General features: G+C 35.9%; 2 protein-coding genes across 5 annotated transcripts; one reads left to right on the top strand and one right to left on the bottom strand.

Annotated features, from left to right (window-relative positions):
* The first annotated feature begins 568 nt into the window (after window positions 1-568).
* On the top strand, window positions 569-16357 carry LOC114272477 (alpha/beta-Hydrolases superfamily protein). 4 transcript variants are annotated; one of them, XM_028214198.2, is made up of 11 exons: window positions 569-1593; window positions 2524-2797; window positions 2992-3177; window positions 3872-4024; window positions 6927-7391; window positions 8199-10601; window positions 11404-11609; window positions 11685-11840; window positions 14347-14581; window positions 14920-15233; window positions 15559-16357. In XM_028214198.2, exons 1-11 carry the CDS (start codon window positions 836-838, stop codon window positions 15863-15865), a joined length of 5457 nt encoding a protein of 1818 aa, XP_028069999.2. In that variant the 5' UTR covers window positions 569-835; the 3' UTR covers window positions 15866-16357. The 4 variants fall into 4 exon arrangements, with proteins under 4 accessions (XP_028069999.2, XP_028070000.2, XP_028070001.2 ...); XM_028214199.2 differs by having other exon boundaries at window positions 653-1593; window positions 3004-3177; XM_028214200.2 differs by having other exon boundaries at window positions 659-1593; window positions 2562-2797.
* Window positions 16358-16417: 60 nt separating this feature from the next.
* On the bottom strand, window positions 16418-19993 carry LOC114272478 (pectinesterase). Its single transcript, XM_028214201.2, has 2 exons — window positions 17334-19993; window positions 16418-17250 (listed from the first exon to the last, which is right to left on the bottom strand). The coding sequence occupies exons 1-2, from the start codon at window positions 18412-18414 to the stop codon at window positions 16556-16558; spliced, it is 1776 nt and encodes a 591-aa protein (XP_028070002.2). The 5' UTR covers window positions 18415-19993; the 3' UTR covers window positions 16418-16555.
* Between the last annotated feature and the right edge of the window lie 5939 nt (window positions 19994-25932).

The raw sequence follows: 25932 nt of genomic DNA, 5'->3' as shown, positions 1-25932 counted from the left end.
CAGAAGTAATGCATATAGGAGGAAACAGAGAGAAAAGAGATTCATTAGGGCCAGGCTGCTGCCCAGTCCAATTTGGACATCGCCATGCGAAATTCAATTGGGCTACAGTCGTTTGTTAGTGTTTGACAACACTACTGGTCTGTGGGCTTTGAAATTAGGACTGCCTATGTCTAACGAACCCAGCCCATCCAAAACAAGCCCCTGAACATCTAACAAAGCAGCCCAAGTGAGTGGACGGACCAGGTGCCTTAGCGGTGGGACCTAGGAAAGGAATTCGTTTTTTATCCTATGTACGCTGAATACCATGTTGTTATCGGTGTGTCCCTGGGAGTTGCTGGAGAGCTCTAAATTTAGAGCTCTAATTTGAGCTCTAGTGATGTGTCCAAGCAATAAAAAAATAAAAATAAATAAGGCAAGCACAAATATCACATTAGAGTGGGTTCCACATTCCCATTAGAGCTATTAGAGCTCCTATATTGGAGTTCTAAAGCATTTTTGGTGTGTCCCTCAATATCAATCTAGAAAAGAAGAAGGAAAAATTAATAACAACTAACGTAATTGGAACAGCACTCTGCTAATATTGTGTTCGGAAACACAGGATAATTTCTCCCTTCCCTTCTGTTCTGTCCACGTAGTTGGTTGAAAATAGCCTCCACCTGCCTTCCCGATCACCATCCATTCCCGCCTCTGCAATTCTTCTGGAGGCTTCACGGTTCGTCTAATCTCTCTCTCTCTCTCTCTCTCTGCTTCGAGCTCTCTTTATTTTTAACTTGACGTTAACATTCAAAGAGCATTCAATGACCAGACTCATCTCTTGTTGCTGTTGATCACCAGAATGAGTCTCCAATTACAATCTCCATTAACGCAGCCTCATCGAACCCTCGCAATTCTACACATAAGACCATTTCAACTTCGCGAGTATCGAGTATGGAGAAGACCTCGAAGATTCAAACCCAATCCAATCTTCCTAGTTCGCACTCAGTTAGGTCCTTCTCCTTCTCCATCTCCTTTCGACAATTTGTTCCAAAACTTAGTTTCTCACTTTCCTTCAATCAATTCTCTAGATTTAATCGCTCCAGCCCTAGGTTTCGCCTCCGGAGTCTCTCTCTACCTCTCTCGCTTCAATTCCAATCCAATTCCTCGACTCTCTGACATCGGCGAGTGGATTTTGTTCACCAGTCCCACGCCGTTTAACCGTTTCGTGATTCTTCGTTGTCCTTCGATATCGTTCGAATTGGAGGACGTGAATGAGAAGCTAGTGAAGGAGGATAGGCATTTCGTGAGGTTGAACAGTGGGAGGATTCGAGTTTGGGACAGTGATGAGGAGGAGGAGGAGGCGGAAGAGAAGCTTGTGTATCAGAGAGTGTGTGTGAGTAGTGATGATGGAGGAGTCATTTCTTTGGATTGGCCGGCGAATTTGGACTTGGCGGAGGAGCGTGGATTGGATACCACGCTTTTGCTTGTTCCCGGAACTGCTGATGGGAGTATGGATAAGAATATTCGGTGGTTTGTGTGCGAATCGTTGAAGCGCGGTTGTTTTCCTGTTGTCATGAATCCTAGGGGGTGTGCTGGTTCACCACTCACCACTGCACGGTGAGTTTCATTGTCATTTCTTTCCATTCTACTCTGTTGCTGCTACTGCTTGTCCATAAATATGTCAACTTTAAATTCTCTAGACAAATTTGTTTGCTATTTTTTATAGCCTTTTAAATAGATGTTGTGTTGTCTAAATTGGGTAGAGCATTATGCATTGAATTCCTGGTACAAAAGGTGTATTGACTCAATTTTTCAATCTAAATTGGATTGGAAAAACATCTAGATATAGCTTTTATACATTGAATTCCTGGCAGAAAAGATGAAAAGAAGTAGAAAGGGGGAAAAAAATTAAAAAAGTAAAACAAAAACAAAATAGAGAGGCATGTAACTGAGCAAATGCGATGTCAGCAGACTCAGCAATACAGAAAAATTGTGTGTATGGTCTTGCATTTTTGGGGGGCTTGGATTTCAGATTGTCTGGTTAATTTATTCTGGGAATGTGTTCAGCAAAGTTTTTCCTATATATATTAATCAAACCAAACCAAGCCTTAAATCCCATTAAATGGGTCGGCTGTACTATATATATTAATCACTCAATTAAAAAAATATGGGTAACCATATGTTTACTTTGATATGTGCATGTATTCTATGCATGTTTGAGCACCTTACTTCACTGAACCTTTGAACTTCGCCATAGTACGTGCTTGGGTCCCTGCTGCTTTATTCTTTTCTACTCACTAATATTGAATTGTGTTCCTTGACTTTTTGCAGCTTGGTGAAACTTGCTAGTTGAATAGCATCCTAATTTGATTAATAGTTAGTTTTATGCTTTGCGTATGAACCTACCATATGCCTTAAATATTTGGGTATTAGAATGAGATACGTTCACACACTGGGTTGTGGATAAGAAAATCCTGGTCCTTTTTAGAATTTTTTTCTCCGAGAACAAGCTGATAGTAGGACACCTGAATTACTTCATTTATGTAGGTTATTTACAGCTGCTGACAGCGATGATATCTGCACAGCTATACAATTCATCAATAAGGCAAGGCCATGGACAACATTGATGGGTGTTGGCTGGGGTTATGGTGCAAACATGCTAACCAAGTACCTGGCTGAAGTTGGAGAAAGAACACCTCTTACGGCTGCTACATGCATTGACAATCCTTTTGACTTAGAGGAGGCCACTAGGTCCTCTCATCACATTGTTCTTGATCAGAAGCTAACAGGTGGCCTCATAGATATTCTACAATCTAACAAGGTTTGTAAATTTTGCAAAGATTCTATTTGTTTAGTTTGGATTTTAATCTTCTTTATTTTGAGACTGGAGATGTTTCAACATAAAACTTAAATTGTGCTAGATTTCGCAAGCCTCCAAGTGGGTCAACCATGTAGTGCTTGTCATTTGTCTTTTCATTAGAGTGACTTCTGTATACTGATTTTCAATGCTTTCAGGGACTATTTCAGGGTAGAGCAAAAGGATTTGATGTAGAAAAGGCTCTACTAGCAACATCTGTCCGAGATTTTGAAAAAGCGATATCTATGGTATCGTATGGATTTGATGCCATAGAAGATTTTTATGCAAAATCCAGCACTAGAGGTGTGGTTGGAAATGTGAAGATTCCTGTTCTATTTATACAGGTGTGCATCTAGTAATGAAATGTGCATTTGGATTTTTACGAGATTACTTGTGTTTTGTTTGGATTTTGATATTAGTTGGTTGTTGTATTGATCAAGGATGCTTGTAAAGATGCGTTAATAATTAGGGTTCATTACACCAAGACCCCCTAGCGAATATCAACTTACCCCCCTAATTTATGATCCCGTATATATTGACTCCCTCAACTATAAAAACTGTACAAATGCCCCCCCTCTAAAGATGGTCTGGAGGGGCTGAAAGTGATAACATTCTTATAGTTGAAGAGGTCAAAATGTATGGGTTCATAAATGAGGGGGTAAGTTGATATTGGCTAATAGTTAAGGGGTTCTTGGTGTAATTAACTCTAATAATTATGTCAATGCCTTTTGTTGTTGGTATGCTTTGCATGCCTCTTATTTATATGTTGGTTGACCAGGAACCATATCACTATAGTTTGAGGCACCGCGCAAGTAGTTATTTCTTTTTCTTCTTCTTGCCCTTCCCCTGTTCCCTCTCTCTCTGAAATCCTTATAGTTGACCTCTGGTTTCCAGGTTCCTGAGTTTCTGCAAAAATTTATGTGGAAATTGTTATGCCATCACATATGCACAAACTTCATCTAGATATTATTGTCTATTACTCCATTATCCTCTTCATATATTCATTACTGACAAGTTACAGTTATATTGATTTAACAGAATGATGATGGAACAGTGCCATTGTTCTCTATTCCACGCAGTTTGATAGCGGAAAATCCATTTACAAGCCTGCTTTTATGTTCTTGTTCACCATCTAGGGTTATTGCAAGTGAGAGATCTGCTATATCTTGGTACCAGCATCTCACCATTGAGGTAACAACTTAAGTAGCTTACTATTTTGTCATTGAGCAAGTCTATTCTGATGTGTAGGACCTATTTTCAAGAAATTGGTCTTCTTGACATCAATCCAGGGCCAATTCCCAACGTACTTCAGTCAAGAGGTCACAACTTACAAGTTGTTAAAACTAATCATATGTACACATAAGCTACATGGAATAGAAAAAAGCTCAAGATTGTGAAGGTATTGGGCCAATCACAACGAAATAAGATGAACACGCTGTGGATTGAGGAATTAAAAGAAAACAATGAGACTATGACTTGAATTTGGTGCTTTTGTTCAATCTGACAATGCCTTCGATGCACAAACTATTCCAACCACCGACTTCATTCTTCTTACCCTCTCAATCTACACCCACAAACCAGTCTTCTAGAGGTGGAAAATGAAATTGAAGTTAATGTCAACACTGCACCATTTATTTTGATTTCAACATATGTTGCTAACAGTAACAAAATGTTAGATAACATGCTATACTTTTAAAATGCAAAAAACCTTAAAATTGTCCTTTTAGACTATGAATATATTTGTAAATTGTATGTCATAGTCACTGATCAGTTTATGCTTGTAGACAAATCAAACATTGAAAAGAATATTTTCAGTTCTTAAAATCAGTATACACCTTGTTTCTCAAGATTCGAACGAGAACCCCTTTGATTTGGTATTTGGGGGGGAGAAAACAAAAAACCTTGTGCAGTAGGTTGATAGCCAACGTAAAACCTATAGTCACATCTTTATGAACATGTATCCTAAAATTGCTCAGTTGGGGCATTCCCTACTTGCGACATGCTGCATCAAAGCCCGTGTGTAGTTACAAATGGTGAAGGGTATAACTAGGGCGTTCTCCCCATGTAACATGCCACATTGACAATTGTTGTGGTGAGGGTTAGGTGAGGGTTTTCAAACTTCAATAGACTAGTGCGGGTAACGAAGTTAGTCCAAGAGAGTGGGATATGCCTTGAACATTATAATATTGATAGGTAAATGGATGGCATTTGTAGATACTATGATTAGAAGGGTAATTAACATTATTTGTGTAAAGAAACTAAAAAGGTGGGGGGAAATCTTTGAAAATTAAAGGAATAGGATATAAACTTTGGTATGTTGGAATGATTATGATTGTTGTAAAAATTTGAAAGAAGTGATAAGAGGTAAAACAAAAGGTTATCGCATAATATTAGTGAAATGAGTGTTAGAAGAGTAGGAGATGGAAGAGGAACAATAGCGGAAGTAAGCACCCTTGAATTAGATGGTTGAATTTAAAGGTGAAATGTAGCCCTATTTAAGAATATAGAATGATTAAGGAGGAAAACTCAAATTTGAAATTGTAGAGGCGGACAAGTTTGTGCCAAAAGGGGGTGAATTCGCTACCCTAGGCATTTTTTTAACAAATTAAAATTAGGTAAGCAATTTATCAGGCACAAACTAATGCCAATTTGTATAAATTAATCAATCACAATGGTAATAATACAAGTAAAAGGAAATGAGGGGGCAGTTTATGTGGAAAAGTTTAGGAACAACTTATCAAAAAAAATATTAGGAAAAACAATCCTTAAAGAAAAATCATAGGCATACCCCATCGGTATAACAATCCTCTATCAATTATGAGTTTATACAAGACTCAAGAAAGTAAGGACTTACAACCCAAACCCGGTTGACCTTCACATTTTGACGTCTTCCATGTGTAACACTCATTCTTCAGACATGGTGGCTCTAAAACCTTTATACTCCTCTTTATTGAATAGCCAAACCACAGTCTCAACCATTTTTCTCTTCACGGCTTCGATACTCAATCGACCAAAGGCATGTAGCAGGGCGAAAGTCCATGGACTTTTGTCAAAAGAAAACAATCATTTAAAGCTATTGAATCATTAGAACATTCGGGTCTCTTCACTGATTAATATATCAGAGTTTTCTGAGAGCCCTTAGCCTAATGCCTATTTATAGTTTGTTTAGAAAAGACATTGCATGAATTACAAAAACTTGTGCATGTTACCCAGCTCAAGCACACTACTATCCCTGTTCTCTTTCATGTAATGTTGTCACCCATGTGACCGCTCTTTGAGCAGGCTACGAGAAGGAGCCTCTTGGAATTTTTATATTTTTTTAGAAACCACTGAGTGCTGCGCTCAAGCTCTTTTCAAGCAGGCTTTGAGTGAGGATCTAGTTTCTGCCCCTTAATCTTGTTTTCACAATTTTTAGTTCCAAAATATCAAGGTTAATGTTAAGTCAAATAGGCCAATTTTAGGTAATTAAAACCAGTGTCCCAAAACTAATGCAACATTTTTTTTTCCCTGTGCTAAGATAAGCTCAAAACACAACCACAACGGGACTTCGCAACCACTGCTTTGTGTTAGTCTTCAAACTGCCACACTAAAGTTAGTCTCCAAACTGTCACAATAAAGAAGAGCAAAAAATATCATTTTGGCTGGCCCAAGCTTATTTAGGAAGCTCCTGAAAGTTGGTTATTTCCAGGAATGATTTTATGAATCCTCACCATCTTATTTGTTATGTTGACTGCTTTATATTTGTCTCTCATCCTAAGTTTGTTTTTAGTGTTGATGTGTCAATTTTGTATTGAAGTAAAAGAACTATTGGAGTACTTAGTTATTTGGGGTTGAAGGAGTACCAATATTTTCAAAAATTATTTTCTTGGGAAAACAAATTTCATTTTATGCCTATTTCAGTTATCTTGGTATTGTTTGAATGATGTGTGTCTGGATGTGTGATACTGATCTCGCCACCATCACCATGTGTAATGATCTTCTGGTTTTATTGATATGGAATGGAATGTTTGATAGTGGTATACTAGGATTTTGGCCAATGTAAATATCACTTGTGCAACTGTCAATGTTATGAGTATGCATGTGGTATGTGCAGTGGCTTGCAGCTGTGGAACTTGGACTTTTAAAAGGCCGCCATCCTCTTTTGAAAGATGTCAATGTTACCCTCAATCCTTCAAAAGGTTTAGCATGGGTGGAAGGCACAGCATCTGATAAAAGTGGTAGAGTAAACAAACTCCTAAATCTTTCTCAGTCAAATGTTTTAAATGGGTATTCTTCATATCCTTTAGAGGAGAGGCTTGGAGAAAGTGATATCTCAGCTAGCATCAGTTCAAGATTCAGACATGATTCACAGAGAAATCCTGAAATTGAAGATAGAGGATTGCAACAAAAGAGCAATGGTACATTAGAGCAGGCTAGCTCTGTTGATGCAGTATTAGTCAAAGAGGAAGGCAATCCTACAGATGATGAAAGAGGCCAAGTGCTCCAAACTGCACAAGTGGCTATGAATATGCTTGATGTGACCATGCCTGGTACTCTGACTGAAGAACAGAAGCAGAAGGTATTGCTTTATTAGTTGCATACTGATCTTCAATATATTGTATTTCAGTTAACAATGGTTAGTTTTACATGCTCTGTATGTTGTGTGCACAAAATGAAATATGAAACCATGAAACCTGTAGCAGTTCTATATTTTTCAGTTAATGCTAAAACATTTTTTATTGTTAACTGATTTCATATCATGTCATTATTTTTCCCCCCTATATCTATAGAAATCATTGTAGGTTAAGTGTTGTAATTTTTTTTTTTTTTTTGTAATATCATAGTGTGTTTCAAAATTATTCATGTGGTGGTGAGAATGACTGCCTGGCACATTTGAACTCCTTGGTGCCAATAGCTTTTCCCTTGAAAGAAATTATTTTCATTGTTGTGATATTGGTCAAATGGCTGATGTGGAATTGTATAGATAGGTCCTAGAGAGTGCTACCCTTATGGAGAAAAATTAAAATAGAGTTTGTTTCTCTCTCCTTGTATGATGCTTCCATGTTGTGGTGTGAGATTCTGCTTGGCATTTCATTAAGATGAGTTCAGAAATAAAAGTTGTCTATTTGTTTTTCATGGAGTAGGGATTCTAGGTAATAATAATTATGAAGTATCACCTTGTAGAACTCAAAATTGTCTCATAAATACTGTTATGAGCTATTTAAGAATGTCTCATGTGTTAATGAATTTCCTTGATATACTTGCATATTTGGATCCACAGGACTTGGTTTAAAATGATTCAGTGGGCTACTTAATGGATAAAGTATAATTATGCTGCCAAAAAATTATGGAATTTTTATCACAATTTTTTGTCGTTTGTGTCTAGGTCCTGATGGCTGTGGGCCAAGGAGAGACAGTTGTGAAAGCTTTGCAAGATGCTGTGCCTGAGGATGTTCGTGGCAAGCTTACAGCTGCTGTTTCTGAAATTTTGCATAATCAGGGAACAAATTTTAAGCTTGATGGATTTCTGAATATCAATCGGATACCTAATGTGGCTTCCGGATTAAAGTCAAAGATCCAGGAAAATGTTGAACTCTCAAGTGGTGGAGGGTATGAAGATCCTCATTCTTCAGATCTAAGCAATAGGGTTGATGACCTGACAGATAGTTCTAATGATAATCAAGTTTCTGTGGACAGGCCTGCTGGGGGCCTGGAATCAGAGCTTCAGACTTCAGAGACACTGCAAAAAACCACTGATAGTGGTCACTTTCAATCAAATACCCAAGGAGGTGACATCTCCAGTTCAGGAAACAAGGACACTGTTGAATGGGAAAAAGATCAGGAAAATGTGGATATGTCTAGAGAAAGAGCTGCTCAATATCCTGACTCTAATGAAAATGGGTCAGAGACTGTTGCTAAGCCTAATTTTCCCAGCCAGTCTGAAAGGCCTGGTGGCAGTGAGGATGCAACTGTTGACCTACACATCGTGAACCAGAATGGTGGACTAGCTAAGTTTGAAAGGAAAGAGGAGAACAATATCCAGGAAAATGTAGAAAAAGTAACAAATTCTTCTACTGATCAAAATAACATGTCATCCAACATGACAGAGGAAGGATTGTCACATCCAGTACCATCTTCTGAGGCCCAACCAATGGAAAGCGAAGGAGATGCCCAACCAATGGAAAGCAAAGGAGATGCCCAACCAATGGAAAGCGAAGGAAATGATGATCAGAAAAGGGAGGAAAACAGTACACATTCCGTTTTGAATCAAAACAGCTCTGATTCCCCAACCTTCAGTGTTTCTCAGGCATTTAGTACCTTGACAGGGATAGATGATTCCACACAAGTGGCTGTTAACAGCGTATTTGGTGCAATAGAAGATATGATTACTCAGATGGAGGAGGAAAAAGACAATGAAACTAAAGTTGATAAGGACAATGAAACTAAAGTTGATGATAAGAAAGACAATGAAACTAAAGTTGATAAGAAAGAGGTTGAGGACAGGAGAATTGGCTCTATACCTGAGAACCATCAAGTCATTAATGACTATAACTCAACAAGGAAAGAAGAAAATAAAAATGACCAGAGCTCAGAGTCTGACATGGTAGATGACCTTCCTTCATATGATAGAACAGTTTCACATAATGATGCGAGAACCAGATGGCCAGACAAGGAGAGACTTATAGGAAGCCCTGATCCATTTAACGGGGAAAGTAAAGAGGAAAATGGAACAAAGGAACTTTTGGTAAGCAGCAACCTTTTGGCCAAGAATTCAAATATAAGGCATTTATATAATGTTCCACTGTTTATAACTACAAACCCATATGGTGACTCTCTTTACAAGGAATTCCTCCGTAAATATCTTCTTTCGAAGATGCCAAATACCAAATCACTAGACTTAGATACAACTACTGCTTTATTTCTCGACTATTTTCCAGAAGAAGATCAGTGGAAGCTCTTGGAACTATCTGGAAATAATGAAGATTCTGCCAGTGATGTTGCTACTCATGAAGGTGCCAACAAAGATATTCAGGCTCATTCACCTTCAAAATCAGATACAGACGAATTTATTGAACCACCATATGTTATAATGGATGCTGAAAAACAAGAGGAGCCCGTTCAAGATCAAGAATATGAGAAAGTGGGCAACTCGAATCAAAAACTTGTAATTGGTAATGAAACATCAGACTCAGAGGTGATGAGCTTTGTTAAGAATATTGTACTGGATTCATTGAAGGTCGAAGTGGGTCGAAGGCTAAGTACAGATAACACGAAAGAGATAGAGCCCAATCTTGCCAGAGATATGGAAGAAATTTCAAAGGTGGTGTCTCTGGCTGCAGGACATGGGAAGGATCATACATGGTTTTTGGATGGTAAAGACAATCATTTGGAAAAAATAGGTACGCTTCATGGAGAGCATATAATAAAGGCTATTTATTTAGCTGTTCAGGAAACCAATTATTTGAGAAGAGTACTCCCAGTTGGTGTTGTTGTAGGCTCTTGCTTAGCTGCTTTGAGAAAAAATTTCAATGTAGAAACAGTAAATGGTAATAGCCAAAGTGAAGCCATGGCCCTTGATCAAATTAATCATTCTGTGGAAAGAAATGGTGCTCGACTATTTGAGACAGAGGCTGATCGACTGCTTCGTAATAAAATCAATCTGAACTACAATTTGTCCAGAAGCAGAGATGGGAAAAAGGATGAATTAAAAAAACTAAACAATGGTTCTGTCATGATTGGTGTTGTTACAGCTGCCCTGGGAGCATCAGCTTTGTTGGTGCATCAACAGGTGACACTTAGATCTCTTCACACTATGTATTATTCTTTTAACCTGCTCCTATGATGACAAATTTTGGGATATCATTCCTCACAAGTGAGTTGGATATTTTATCTGTGTCAAATTCATCAGAGGGTGTCTCTTATCACCCCAAAATAACTATGACTTTGTTCAGATTTCTTGCAAGTTGTTCTGATGCACATATAAAGTGTGAAGTTGCTTCAATTAATAAAAAGGAGTGAAAGTGGTGTCATTTACCTAGAAAATGCAGTATTGATATTACATGACTGTCATGTTTGTTATTTTCTGAAATGAAAGATTACATTAATGGCCTTACTGTTTTTGGCCAACAACACTGGCACATTCTAAACTGTCTAGGAGTAATTTTTCATTGCCTTCTTCACATCTTCCTTTTTAACTTTTCCCTCAATGTGTTAACTGTTGACTTTCGAAGAAAACTGCCACCCAGTTTATCCTTCTCATTTTGGTCATGGAATCTTGTGCATGTATTCCCTTTTCTTGAACAGAAATGAACGAAGCCCTTTCAGATTATTTCGTATTTTGCCTCACAAAGTTTGGCCTTCTTCCTGTCTTCCTCTTCTACAGTTTGTCATATTAATAAATCTTGAAAGTTTTCCTCTCTCAACGTTACTACTTGTTAAATTCAAGGAAGTTATTTGCCCAAACTTTATGGTCTTAACTGGAACAGCATCAACAACTCTTCATAAATAATGATGCATGCTAGGTTGTGCCATTGTGTATTTTTTTTTCTTGTTGGGTCTTTATGTTTGTTGGTGATTTATGGGCATTGAAGGATTCAGCCAAAGTTAATGAAACTTCTAAAAGCTTGTCCAAGTCCTTGGAGGAGAAAGGAAATCATCAGAAGAAGCCTGACAAGCTCGAGGAGGAAATATCTGAGAAAAACCAGAATGGCATAGTCACAAGCCTTGCAGAGAAAGCCATGTCTGTTGCTGGTCCTGTGGTACCTATGAAAGAAGATGGCGAAGTGGATCATGACAGGTCTGGTCAGTTGTTTAATTAACACATAAATACTGATTTCCCTTGATATACTCACTGTTCTCCTTGTCCACTCAGGCTGGTGGCGATGCTGACAGAATTGGCACAAAAGGGTGGCATGTTGAGGATGGTTGGTAAATTTGCTTTGCTTTGGGGGGGTATGCGTGGTGCTATGAGTTTGACTGATAGGCTTATCTCGTTTCTGCGTATTGCTGAACGACCCTTGTTTCAAAGGTAAATTAAGTTACTGGAGGTTCTCTCTTCTCTCTTCACATTAAAAGTATAAATTGTAGTTTATTTATTGAAAACTAACTGAAGAAGATTAAGGTAGTGTTTGGTAGAATTTTCTAAATATGATTTGAGAATAGAGTTGTATTTTGAGTTTGTGAGTTTTGGAATTATAATTTGAGTGTGGAAAATTTGTTTGGTTATGAGTTTTGAAAAGAGTTTTGAATTGAGTTTGAAATGAATGATGTAACATATGATATTTAATTCAAAAACTTACAATTCATAATCAAACACACAACCCAAAATCTTATTCAAAGCTCATAAAAAAAATTTAAAAAATTCTGGAAATATTTTTTATTTAAAATATAAAAATAATAGGTGAAAAAAAAAAAAAAAAACCTACACTATTCTGGTCAACCGGCCAAACGTCTAGGAGGACAACCGGGTTAGCCAAATTTTTCCGTCTGGAAAAGAGTTTTCAAAAGTGGGTGTAGAATTAATTTTTGAAAACTACAACCAAACATCATGCGCAAACTAAGGTGGAATTACAATTCCAAAGCTCTTCCAAACAGAGCCTAAATTTCTGAAAGAAAGAAAACTTTTAATATATCACACATGAAGAAGGTACAACTTAAGTGAATATGTATCACTTGGACTTAAATAACTCTGGTGGAGAGCCTTAGCACTCAGGGAATTAACTGTGCTTCAATTTGTATTGTATTGTTGCCATACTTTATACCAGAAATATTATCACTTTTCAGATTCTTTACAACTTTATTCTTGTGTTTTAGGGTTGAGAAGCTGCAAAATGAAGAAGGTTCCATAGGAATTCTCATTGTTGATTTTAGCTATGTAGTTGTTATTGTTGATAGCTTTTGGTTCAGCCACTAGTTTTTGCAACATTATCTTGGAGAATCAACAAAATTATCTGATATGGCTAGTCAAATTTAGCTCTGTACCCTGTGCCCCTTTTTTCTCCTTTTCTTGTTATTTCTTCTATTCCACAGCAGGATTGCTTATGGAGCAATACCCTCTCGATATAAAAAAGTTAACCTATATTGTGTAAAATGGTGAAAACTATACAAGCATTTTGTCTAGGTAACTAGGTCTCTTAGTAGCTGGGATATAAAATTTTTGCTTAGTCAAGTGTGACTCTGTGGTTGTAATGGGTAATTTTGGGGAGAGATTTTTAATTTCACTTCTAAACATACTAGTAAATTGAGGAACCTCAGATCATATATATATATATATATAAAAAATAAAATATATATATATACACCCAATATTGGGTGCAGACCTAACCTTTGACCATTATAAAAAGTAGTTACCCGCATACTCAAACACACAACCTCAAGGTTATTGGGTAAATTTTAACCACAACCTCAACATTAGATTCTGGAATTCACAAATAGTTCTCTCAGAATTTTGAGATCCTGGGAAAGAATTTTTAAATACTTTTCTTGTTACGTTTATCTCTCTTCAAGATATATAATATTTTCTCCTAGTAAACACATCTACTTTACCAATGGTCTTTGAAGCTAGCTTAATGCAGGCTTTTGATGGCAATCCTTGTTTTCCCAGTGGTGCTGGTGGTCAACTAGTTCTTATCCGTCAATCAAATGACAAACTAAACCAAACCAACCCAAACTAAGCCTTAAGTCCCATCAAATGGGATCGCCTGCATGAATCCTTCTTCTCCACTTGACTCTATCCAAGGTCATTTCGTTAGTCAAATTAAGGAGATTCATATCTCTATTTACTACACTAGCCCACGTCAATTTAGGTCTACCCCTTCTCCTAACATTACCATCTACCGTCACTGTAAATGACAAACTAAGCTAAAAAAATTATATTTTGTACCAAGTAATTTATCATAAACGTCAGCTGTACACCTGTTACAGTTATTTCTAAGAATATCTGATATAGTGCCTAAATCACAGGGACATTAATTGCTTCATTCAACGTCAACCACATCATAATATATGCCTCAATTTAATGATACCTTACATTTCAACTACTCCATGCTAACAACAGGAATCATATTTTTCCTACTCTTCTTAGGGCCATGACAGTAGGTCATCATATCTATTACAAGCCCTATTCTCTTTTGGCACTCATTTAGCCCTCTATATACAAACCAGCAAAGTAAACAATAATGATTCTTCTTTTTATTGTTTTGGTGGTCGTTAGTGTTTCTTTTTGGCTGACTCCTCTTCCTGTTCTATGGATCAGAAGCATCCAGCTGCGCCACGCCAGTTTAGAATTCGATTCTATGGACTAGTTTTCTAAAATTCAACTGGACTAATCAACAGCATACCCATTGATCTGCCATTTTGTTACACAAGCTTCATAATGTGTTATAAGCAGATCCCAGCAGTGGATGTGTCTAATGTAGCGCACATGCTTGTTCCAAATATATTTTGACTATTCATTCTTTCCCAATTGAGTTTTATTGTAAACCTAAATATTGAGTTTACTGACTTCTTTGCACTATCATGCTTTCTTCCACTAGGATACTTGGGTTTGTCTTCATGGTGCTTGTTTTATGGTCTCCAATTGTTGTTCCACTTCTTCCTACACTTGTGCGAAGCTGGGTGATGCATGACTCCTCCAAAATGGCAGAGCTTGTTTGCATTGTTGGCCTCTATGCCTCGATTATGATACTTCTTATGTTATGGGGCAAAAGAATTCGAGGGTATGAAAATCCAATTGAGCAATATGGGCTGGATTTTACTTCTTTATCAAAGGTATGGATTTCACTTATCGTGCAAAGACAAAGTCCTTAAAGTAGCAAGTGTAGGTATATCATATATAAACGACCATTGATGGAATTTACCCAACTTAGGGTTAGTTATATGAATTTTTCAACACTAGGCTCTATTTAGGGTGATATCCAGAGTCCAAGGTCATTGTTGGAAACTGCTTCTTTTTATAGAAATTATGCATCTTTTTTAAAAATAATGTATATTAATTTTTCTATAAGCAAATTTGGCTCTAAGGTTCAAGGACTTCAAATGCTATTAACATTTTTTTCTCCTGTTGTTTAGCTTGGACCAAAAAGCTAATGTTGGGTTTTTTCTTGCAGATCCGAAATTTTTTTATGGGATTGATTGGAGGGGTTATGCTTGTTTTATCAATACATTCTTTGAATGTACTGCTTGGTTGTGTCCGTCTGTCATGGCCTTCCACTTTTATTTCATTTTCTTTAGATGATATGACATGGCTCAAAGGATTTGGCAAGATGCTTTTACTTCTTGTTCGAGGAATCGTAACAGCAACAGGTGTATCACTGGTAGAAGAACTGCTATTCAGGTCATGGTTGCCTGATGAAATTGCCACCGATCTTGGATATTATCGCGGAATTATTATTTCAGGACTTGCCTTTTCTTTGTCTCAGAGGTATGTTTGTCATTTGCATTTTGATTGACATTGAGCCTTTGTAGTTTCTCTTTCCGTCTTACTTTTTCTTATATTTATTGGCATTTCACAAAAGGAAAAAGAAACATTTTTAAGAACACCTTTTCTCTCTCCTCATAGGCATGCACATGTATAAAGCACTGCATTTCAACCCATGCCAGAACCCTCCTTTTAAGATCACTGTCCGAAATGCTCATGACAATATTTTTCTTCTGGATCCTTTTTTCCAATTCTGGCAATTACAATTCTTTCTAATGACTATATGGAAGTGAAAATATCATGATCCTTTTCTTCAACCCAATTTCAGGTCTCCGTGGGCAGTTCCGGGCCTGTGGCTTCTGTCATTGGGTCTTGCAGGGGCTCGGCAAAGAAACCATGGTAGCCTCTCCATACCAATTGGATTGCGCTCAGGGATAATGGCTTCAAGTTTCATCTTACAAATGGGTGGTTTCTTGACATATCAGCCCAATTTTCCCCAGTGGGCTACTGGTACTCACCCATTCCAACCCTTTAGCGGGGTTGCTGGTCTTGCTTTTGCTTTGATATTTGCAATAGTTCTCTATCCAAGGCAGCCACTCCACCAGCAGAAAAAGACGAGGGAAATTCAGGAATGAGATGAGTAAAAGAATGTAGTAAATTAAAGGTGGATTATGAAGAAACGTTTGCTGCATATTTGGTGGCTCCTCTGTGATTACATAGTGTAGAAGAGTTGGATTTTTCAGAAATGGAAAGAAAGGGACATGAACACACAGACCAAAAGGACCTTGAAATTTTAATGAACCATACATCCATGCTTTCTTTCAAGTGCCGGCTTTCTCAATGCCCTGGGTATTTAGCACAGTGAATAATTAGCTAAACCCCCCTAGTGTAACAAAAGGAAATTTTTGCAACTAGGGGATTGAATGTATATAAATTTTCCAGATGAACATTTCGAGTTTTTCCTACGTCAGTGTACAGAGTGATTCTATTTCTTTTTACTAGGCAGAGAAGTGGTTGGTTTAGTTCCCTGAAACAAAGTGGGGCTAGTATCCGAGGGAAAACAAATAATATATTCACAAGAACCATTCAGGTTTATTGTATAATTTTTGCTCTTGTTTCCTCTTCAATCAGTTTAATGTTTGATGCATGCAGCAGGGTCACCAAAAGCAGAAAACTCTCAAATTCATGGAGACTAGTTGCAGAGTTAGTCTGAATTATGTTGCTATACTAACAAATTGTGTTCAATTGATTATTGTAAATCCACAGCTGTTTGGGATATATACAGAAGTTTCTTTGTACATTTTCAGTTTCCCTGAATCTGCATCTCATGGACCATTAGAAAGAGGAAAACCTGTCGATTCCAACCAATCATCTGCTCCGTGTAAGAAAGAGCCCACTGTGAACTGCCTTGCTACATCTTCACTGCAATTCTTTTTGTACCCTGCCCAGGTGACCCTTTGTCTCGTATCTGAACCTGGTCCAGAATTCATGTATTCTGTGTACTCTACAGTGTCTAAGGTGCTATATTCATTCCACTTGTGCCAACCTTCTGGGTGTATCAGATCCCCGAGATAGCTCTTCATGACGATTGTCCGCGAATAGTTCCTCCATGGCCTACCCAAGAAGGTCGAAAAGTTGGCCCTCTCAGCCACAGTAAGGTCTGGTGCAGCAACTATGGTGCAGTTCTGTAATGATATGCCGGTGTTCTGGTTTGGGTCCTCTCTCCCTTGAGCAGTGATCATGTTCTCTTGACCCAGGATTGGTTTTCGAACTTGAATGAGACAGTTCTGGAAGATCGCTGCTGCATTGCCAAAGATGAAATCAATTGTGCCTTGGATTGTACATTCACGGTAGAATTGTTGGAGAGAATGAGCGTAAAGGGTGTCCTGATAGGAAATGATGTTGCAACGATAGAAGGCAGCATTGGAATTCACCCGTAGAGCAACTGCCTGGTGCTTCTGTGGACCGGCTGTGTTCATGATTGTAAGGTCCGTTGCTATGAATTTGTCTCCAACCACAGCTGCAAACATAATGGAAGAAATCAAATTTGGGGAAAGCACAGAAAATCTACAATGAGAAAGCAAATGTGTTAATGCAACATACTCAAGGTAGCCGAAGTGAAGGTGGAAAACCCATCAATGAAGTTTTTAGAGCTGGTGATCACTGTTGAGTTCATACCGTCTCCAACCAAGATGATATTAACCTTCTCCCTGGGAATGACCACATTTTCTGTGTATTTTCCTGCCTTTATTCTTATCACATACCTGTTCAAGCTCATGTTTGGGGCCATCCTGACCGCCTCTCCAATGGTGCGGTGTTTTCCAATCCCATCGCTGGAAACAACAACGTGTGGCCTCACTCTGCGCCCTCTTTCCATCATCCTCCGATGACCCGTCGTCATCCACGCCAAGGGGAACTCATCTTCCGGCACGTTGTTGATCAACATTGGTACATTCTTGCTGATTGCTTGGGGGTTTATGGTCTCCATATACTTGATCATGGCCAAGCAATTGCTGATCATGTGAGAAATGGGATCCAACAAGCCTTGAAGGTATTCTTTGAGACCCTTCTGTCCCTTCAAATCATATTCTTCCAAATCAGTGAATCCATCAATGCACGTATTCTCGTTTGTCATCGCCGCGCTGAGAAGGGTTTTGAGATTACCATACGATCGATGAAGATAACCTATAGAAGCTGGGAATCTACCCAAGTCATCAATGGCTTGTCCAAGTTCATAAAGGGTTTGATCCAGCATATCTGCACAGTCATTCAGAGCGTTCTTTTCGTGAGAATTCAAATCTTGGTGGGTAAAGAGACCCGTAACATCAAACCCAGTGTCCACGACTGTTCTGATGGTTTGATTGATCGCAAACTCAAGAAGATAATGGAGGGTTGTTGAGCCGTTCTTGGAGGTGGGAATGGTGGAAGAGAGGGTGGTGAAGCAGAGAGAAGGGTAGAAAGTGTTGGTGCAGGCACTCTTGATCAGTGGATGTGGTGGTGGTGGTGGTGGAACCAAAGAGGACTTGGCCGGGGTAGACGATGAGTAGTCCCTGAGAAGAGAAGCAAAGAGCAATGTGGTGATTAGGGTAAAAAAGACGAAGAGAATGATGGTCTTTGATTGGGTGCTTCTTTTCAGATTCTTGGAGGATTGAGTTGAAGTCTGGAAGTTGGTATTGCACTCCATTCTGGGGAGAAGTCGAAATGCAGGTGAGAACAAATGAAATATGTGGTTCCGAGTGAAGTAGGAATAATGCTAGGATCACCCAATTTTTTCTCCAAAGCTTGGCAGCGTGTTTGCTTTGAGTTTTCTTAATTAAATTTTTTAAAAATTAAACTTTTTAGTTTTCGTATTTTTTTTTGTTTTTAGTGAATATTTTTTAAAATTTTAAACATTTTTTTTATTTTTTTAGATGCACCTTACTTAGGCTGTATTTAAAAAATAAAAAATTTATGAAAAAATATTTTAAAAAATTAATAAATACATAAAAATACAAAAAATATAATAAATTCTTGTATTTTTGGTATTTAGTGAATTTTTAAAAGATTTTTTTTATAATTTTTTTACTTTTTAGGTATATTTATGTTAGGTGTGTCTAAAAAGTAAAAAAATTACTTAAAATATTAAAAAAATTTAGTAAAAACAAAAAAACACGGAAAGTAAGAAAGTAAAATTTTTTAAAAAGTGTTTTTTGAAAAATGAAAACAAGCATCCGTACATAATCTGTGTAAAAACTTCATAAAGCAATGTCTCACATATCAGCAATGTTAAGTATCATGAAAAAATTTTCATGAAAATAATCATAAAAGCTTTGTGGCCTTTAGATTACATTTAGACTAAAGTACCACACACTAATCAAGGTAATCCAAAGATCATAAATCTTTCATAATCATTTTTATGAAAAAAATTTCATGATCTCTAACTTTTCTCCTCATAAATTAGTGGGCGCCCGTACTGGTTGGGACTCACTTCCTAGTAAGACGTTGTATTTTTTTGAGTGATGTTAAAGAGTCTAAAAGTTTTATTAAAATTTTTATCAAATATCTTGTGTGGGTGTAAAATTTATATCATATGAGTTCTATGTGAGTCACACACCCATGTAAAAGATTTAATAAAAATTTTAATAAAACTTTTGAAATGTCTAACATTATTCATTTTATTTTATTTTTTGAATTTTTTGACTTTTTCTCGATACACCTCATTAATTTTTGTATAATACCAAAATAATCTTGACCATCGCCGGCCACCACCGCCTCCTGCCGGCGTTGTTCCCTCCTCAGTCTCTCTCAACCTCCCATGCCGCCGCCCCTCTCCAGTCTCTCTCCCCCTCCCGTCGCTACTTTCTCCTCTCTAACCTCAATTCATTTGCTTCACAACCCCTTTGCGTCGTCAATGCCTCGTCCCGCTACTGTCGCAGCAGCCCCCCTCCCCTTCAGTTGTGATCATTAGATCGTGACCTCTCTCTCTCTCTCTCACAATCGCTATCGCTAGATCGCAATCTCCTCCCATCGCTGTTCACTCTTCAACCCTCCCAACTTCACCAAACTTCGAAACCCTAGAAAAAGAGAAGAAAAAGATAAAGAAGAAGGCTGGAAAGGTGGGTGCTGTGGAAGAGAATGAGGATGGAAGGCAACTGTTAAGGGGAAATGGTTAGTTAGGCTGACTCCAACGTCGACACAACACTGGTGTTGGGTTGTGGTTGGTGTGTATATTGGGGGATGGTGGTTGTGGTGTAAAGTTTGTCCAAAAAAGTAATTTAATTACACTGACACCCTTAAGTTTATATTTATTATAGTTTTTCTCTTCACTTTTTAGAAATTACATCTCTTCCCTGAGGTTTAAAATTTTATTGCAGATTCTCCCTTCAGCAATTTAATTTTTCTAAATACCAATTTTTCCCTTATTAGGTAAATTACACGACACCCCTCACATTTTAGAAATTACAATCCCCTCAAAGGTTTAAAGTAGCATTATCAATTGCCCCCTCAGTTAGTATTAGTTGGAAAAAAATTAATTGAAAAAAAAAATTTGTTAGTAAAGTTTTTAAATTTCTATTTAAAAACCAATGTAAGCTCATTTTTTGAATTTACGTTTTTTCTTTAAATTTACAAACTGAGACAACCATTTATAAATAAATAAAAATTAAAAACCTTTTATGACAGGTTTTTAAATTTTTGTAAATATCAATTGAAAACTGAAAACGAAATGGTTATCAAACAGGCTTGATGGTAAAAATGTCGTAAAATTAACAAATAATTAAATAAGTTACCAATGTAAGAAATGACTTATCAAAAGATTCTTAGGGTACGTATGGTTTGATTTTTAAAATTTTTAAAAAAAAAAATTAAAAATTAATTTGGTTAAGAAATAAAAAATAAAAAAGTAAAAAATATTGTGTTTGGTGACATAGCCTAAGAATTTAGTATTCTTAGGCTATGTATGGTTTGATAATTATTTTTTATTTCTTATTTCTTATTTCTTAACCAAATTAATTTTTAATTTTTAAAAAAAAAATTTTGAAAATCAAACCATACATAGCCTAAAAATCTTTTGATAAGTCATTTCTTGCGTTGGTAACTTATTTAATTATTTGTTAATTTCACGATATTTTTACCATCAAGCTGGTTTGGTAACCATTTCGTTTTCAGTTTTCAATTTATATTTACAAAAATTTTAAAAACTGTCATAAAAACTTGTTTGATAATTTTTTTGGTTTATAAAAGGTTGTCTCAGTTTGTAAATTTGAGAAAAAAACATAAATTTAAAAAATGAGCTTACGTTGGTTTTTAAACAGAAATTTAAAAACTTTACTAACAAAATTTTTTTCCAATTAATTTTTTTTTTAAATAATTTTTTTTCGGGGCAATTGGTAATGTTACTTTAAACCTTAGGGAGGGGATTGTAATTTCTAAAATGTGGGGTGTCAATATAATTTACCCAATGAGGGAAAAAATGGTATTTAAAGAAATTAAATTGCTGAAGGGGGAATCTGTAATGAAACTTTAAACCTCAGGGGTGGAGATGTAATTTTCAAAAGGTTAAGGGAGGAACTCTAATAAATATAAACCTCAGGAGGTGTTAGTGTAATTTACCCTAATTTAATTAAGAGATAAATTGGTAAATAAAAAAATATTAGAAAATGGTGTAGACTGAGAGATTGAGTGGTGTGTAAATATAACATTTCTTTTTCTTTTTTTTTTTGATAAATTATAAATGCATCTTTTGAAATTTACTTAAAATATGGATTGTCCTTTATGATTTTGAAAATTACAAATATTTTTGTGTCAAAATTATTGATAGAAAAAATAAAATTGTTATTAATTATTCTTCTATACAAGAATAAAATTACTTGAACGTTAATTAAAATATCTTTCTGACATCATCTGAAACAGTCAATTGACCTAATGATATATAAATAAATTAAAAAGTGTCATTTACTATCCGATTAGAAACTTAAAGAGGCAGGATGTAATTTTTAAAATCACATAAAACAATTCGTATTTTAAACAAACTTTAAACAAGCATTTATAATTTACCCCTTTTTTTTCTCCTCTATGTCTATGTTCTTATCTTTTTTTTCAAATTTTATACAAAATAATGTATCCATTTGTGATTATTTCATTTCAAGCAAAGCATCCATAAGTGTGGCTCAAAATTGTAAGTATGTTAGTTTCATATCATTTTGTGTGAGGTTTATACATAGGAATTAGAGTAAATTACACTAACCTTCTTGAGGTTTACAATAATTACACCAACCTTTCCGTTAGTAAAGTTAAAATGATCAAATTTATACAAATAATGTGAAGACACAAAAGATAAACAAATATACATATATATACATTTTAATGTTAAAGGTAACAACATTATTTTTTTCATCTGTATGATTAACAAATTATTGATGAAAATAGGGCTAATTGATACGTGAATTAAAACCTTGAGGAAACTCAATGTAATTATGTTAAAATTATAGACCTTGTATTTTTTTTTAAATTTCAAGAGAAATCAATGAAATTTATCCTAATAATTATGTTTGTAAGTTTTGTTTTATCACTTTTTATTTACTTTCTTGTGATATGCTTATAACTATTAGGCTATGTTTGTTTTCCGCCATCACAGTCCGGAGTGGATTGTGATGGATGAACAGTGAGCTTAGCTCACGTTTGCTTTGTTTGTGATCCTCCAGATTGATAGTCTGTTGGGCTTAGGATAGACCTTGGGCGAGCGGATTATTAGTCTAGGCGAAGAGGTGGTACTAGGAAAATAGTCCGTCGGCCTACTGAGTAACCGGTCGTCCGTTGGGACGTCCGGCCGGTCAACTGGTCAACGTAATTTTTTTTTTTTTACACCTGTTGGGCATTTTTTTTTTAACATTAACGTTTAATTATTTTATATTTTTTATTAAGTAAAAATCATAATTTTATTTGTTTCATTATTTTATATAAAAATAATTTAACAATACTCACACTAACAACTATCATCAAAACAAACACAATTTTATTAATCCCCTCACTAACAATCCCCTTACTATTAATCTCCTCACTATTAATCACTTTCATTTTATCTCTGAAAATAAACGGGCCTTAAAACAATGGGTTTCACATGAATTTTATTAATAATGAATCATGGGAAATTCTATGGTTACACGTGTGTATCATATATACCTTTAGTTATATTTTTTTGTGATTTTTTATCGTGACATATTATGGTATTAATTATGACATATTGTAATCATGACATTATTTTAATTATGATCTAAGAATTTTTTTATTATGTGTTTGGTTATAATTTAATTTTTTTTTTTAATTATGACTCTCATATGATTGAATTATAATATTTATGGTAATCAAACCTACAAGTATAATAAGTTACATATGATACAAGTGTGCATACCCTAACATTATCCCTGAATCATTGTAAGTTGACATACGTCATAAATAAAACAGTTACACTAAAAGTTCGAGTGGCTTTTTAGTGGCTCTATTTGCATTGAAAAAATCTAAAAATTCCTTAAATATTGATTTGTGATTATGTAATAATTTTAAACAGTATATAACAATCCCAATCAAACAATCAAGACAAAGAGACACAACGATTTTACGTGAAAAAAACCACAATTGGACACCTCCAACTGTGATAAAAAAACTACGGGTAACAGCCACAAAACAATCCACTAAGAAGATTTAAAGGAATTACACAGGTATACTTTCAATTACCTAGCGAATCCACGCCTAATTGAACCAACCTCTATGTGCCTCTTCCAACCCGTTTTCATCTCGGAATTGTCTTTACGATGAGCCACCCCGGAATCCACCAAAGCTTCAGGCTTGAATTCTTCAGAATCCACCACAGAATAACTCTCTCTTTTGTAGAACAAACAAAACCTTTGATGTACTCTCTTTAAACCATGAGTTGAATACTCAATCAAAATATCAAAGAAAAACTAAAAATATCCCCAGATATAAACCATAAAAACCAAAAAGATGATCTGGAGGATTTCAGGAGTCGTCTAGTTTTGAGAGAAAACCAACTACTTATAGAAAACCAAAAAGTAATCCTAGATTTGGAAGAAAACCAAATCCTTATTGAAATCCGGAAAACTGTGTTCGCGCGGTCCGCTCAAGCGCCTAACATCCCGCTCGAGCGTCTTCAGCAAAATATGCGTGTGACAAAACAGAGGTCCCCTCAAGTGCTAGAGAGCCCGCTCGAGCGCAAAATCACACAGCTCGGTACTTTTACAAGCGACCAAAACTTCTAGAACTAGGGATTCTCCGCTCGAGCGGACAGGCAACTTGGAATGCCATTTTGCTTCGGGGGCGCTGCCCCTCGACCCCACCGTGGCGCTGCCCCGGACCCGCCAAGGGGCGCTGCCCCCTCGACCCCCGCGAGCTGACCGGGCAGCTCGATCCCCGTCATAATCAGCGAAGTGGCAATCTTGAAAGCATTAGCATCACAAACTTCTCTGAAAGGCACAATTCAGGTTAGATTCGCATCTAAACGCTCATAGCCTCATTGAAATAAAAGTGCGAAAATAAATACAACTGAAAGGAGTTTTGTCAAACGGGATTGCCAAGAAATAAAACCTAACATGCATTATAAAAGGTTGGTTAGACACTAAGATACTTAACACACCTCAAATGCAGAGCAACCTTGACCATCATCCAAGCCACTCGTCAGCGCCCGTTGATATTCTGATGCCTTCTATAGATCTTTCTTTTTCTACTGATTTTACTGTTTCAAATGTCGTAAATTGATTCCAATATCTTCATCCAGATACTCAATACTGAACAAATGCAATATATGTGGATACTCAAAATGTTGAAAATTTCATAAATGCTCACCACCGAAAATGTGGAAAATGAAGAGAAGCCATACCTTCTCTATAAATAAATAAATAAATAAAATAGCTTAAAAACGTTTTCTTTATTATCTATTATTGATTTGAATATGAAATAGAATACAAATGATAGATATAGGGTAAATAGAGTTGAGTATGAAAGATGTAAAATGAAAAAAGTGAGAAGAGAATATAGAAGGAAATATGAGATTGATTATGATATGGGTTGTTTAAAAGACAATTATTTGTATTTTTTTCAATATCAAGTATTTTTTAGTCATTTGAAATAAGAATATAATAGTAAAAATAATAATTATTAAATTGGAGTAACCAACTAATCTTTTGAGGTGCAAATAGAGCCACTCTAAATTTTGTAAAATAAGATGTAAATGCAAGACAAATAATAAATCTTATGTATGGATCTTGCTTTGTCCCTCTGTTTCATTTTATATATATATATATATATATATATATATGTATTTAGATTTCTTTCAATAGAATGTGATTAAAAATATATGACAAGTATAATATTGTAGAGATGAAGGAAGACGTTTGAAAATCAAAATTTCTAGAGGAAGATGACGTCACAAGAGAAAGATTGAATTCATTTTTAGTTGAAGTCAAATTTGTTGAATGACAGGTAAATGTCTGAAAATTCTGAAATGATACTTTTGCATCCCATCCATGAAAAAATAGACATAATTTTGAGGGAGTAGAGAAGAAATGTACATGTTTGAAAAGAAAGAACTCTAGAGGGAGATGACATCACAAGAGAGTCTGGTCCAAGTAAATTTATTAAATTTAGTAAACATTTGAAAATTCTATACTTAGATTTTTGCCTTCACCCACCAATCACAGGCAAAGCATGAATCCTCTAGAGTGTTTATTTTATTTTATTTTATTTTCAAGTGATTCTAAATAAATAATAATTGCTTTCAAATTGTGTTGTAAGTAGTAGAGAGAATAAGGTATGGTGGGGATGTAAAATGAGAAAGATAAATAGTTGTAGTCCTATTTAAACCCTCTTTAGGGATAATAAACAAGCCGAACAGTTAATTGTTAAAACTTAATTTGATAATTTTAATGAATTTTAAAATTTGTTTAAGTTTGGTTCGTAAAATTTTTGAGTCGATCTCAAGTGAGTTTTTGTCAAACCGACCTCAAGTAATTTGATAGTTTTAGATTCATCAAACAGAGCCGAACAAATAATTGACTATTTAAACTTAATTTGAAAATTTTAATGAGTTTCAAAATGTGTTCAAGTTTGGCTTATTTACTTAATGAACTAAGCCCAAACGTATTTTTAATGAGTTGAACACAAGTCGAGCTCAAGTTGTTTGGTTCGTTTATTACTCATAATCCTCTGTTTG

The sequence above is a fragment of the Camellia sinensis genome, chromosome 4, assembly GCF_055761805.1.
Source record: "Camellia sinensis isolate YWXY chromosome 4, ASM5576180v1, whole genome shotgun sequence".
NCBI lineage: Eukaryota > Viridiplantae > Streptophyta > Magnoliopsida > Ericales > Theaceae > Camellia > Camellia sinensis.
The sequence above is the reverse complement of the archived record's forward strand: the minus strand, read 5'-3'. Positions and strand labels throughout refer to the sequence as shown.

Excerpts from the sequence above, each read along its gene's own strand:
- LOC114272478 (XM_028214201.2), bottom strand. The coding sequence starts at position 18,414 with ATGGAGTGCAATACCAACTTCCAGACTTCAACTCAATCCTCCAAGAAT. Across the intron at positions 17,251-17,333 it reads CTTCACTTCGGCTACCTTGA|CTGTGGTTGGAGACAAATTC; the intron begins GTATGTTGCATT and ends TTATGTTTGCAG.
- LOC114272477 (XM_028214198.2), top strand. The coding sequence starts at position 836 with ATGAGTCTCCAATTACAATCTCCATTAACGCAGCCTCATCGAACCCTC. Across the intron at positions 1,594-2,523 it reads TCACCACTCACCACTGCACG|GTTATTTACAGCTGCTGACA; the intron begins GTGAGTTTCATT and ends TCATTTATGTAG. Across the intron at positions 15,234-15,558 it reads GCCTTTTCTTTGTCTCAGAG|GTCTCCGTGGGCAGTTCCGG; the intron begins GTATGTTTGTCA and ends ACCCAATTTCAG.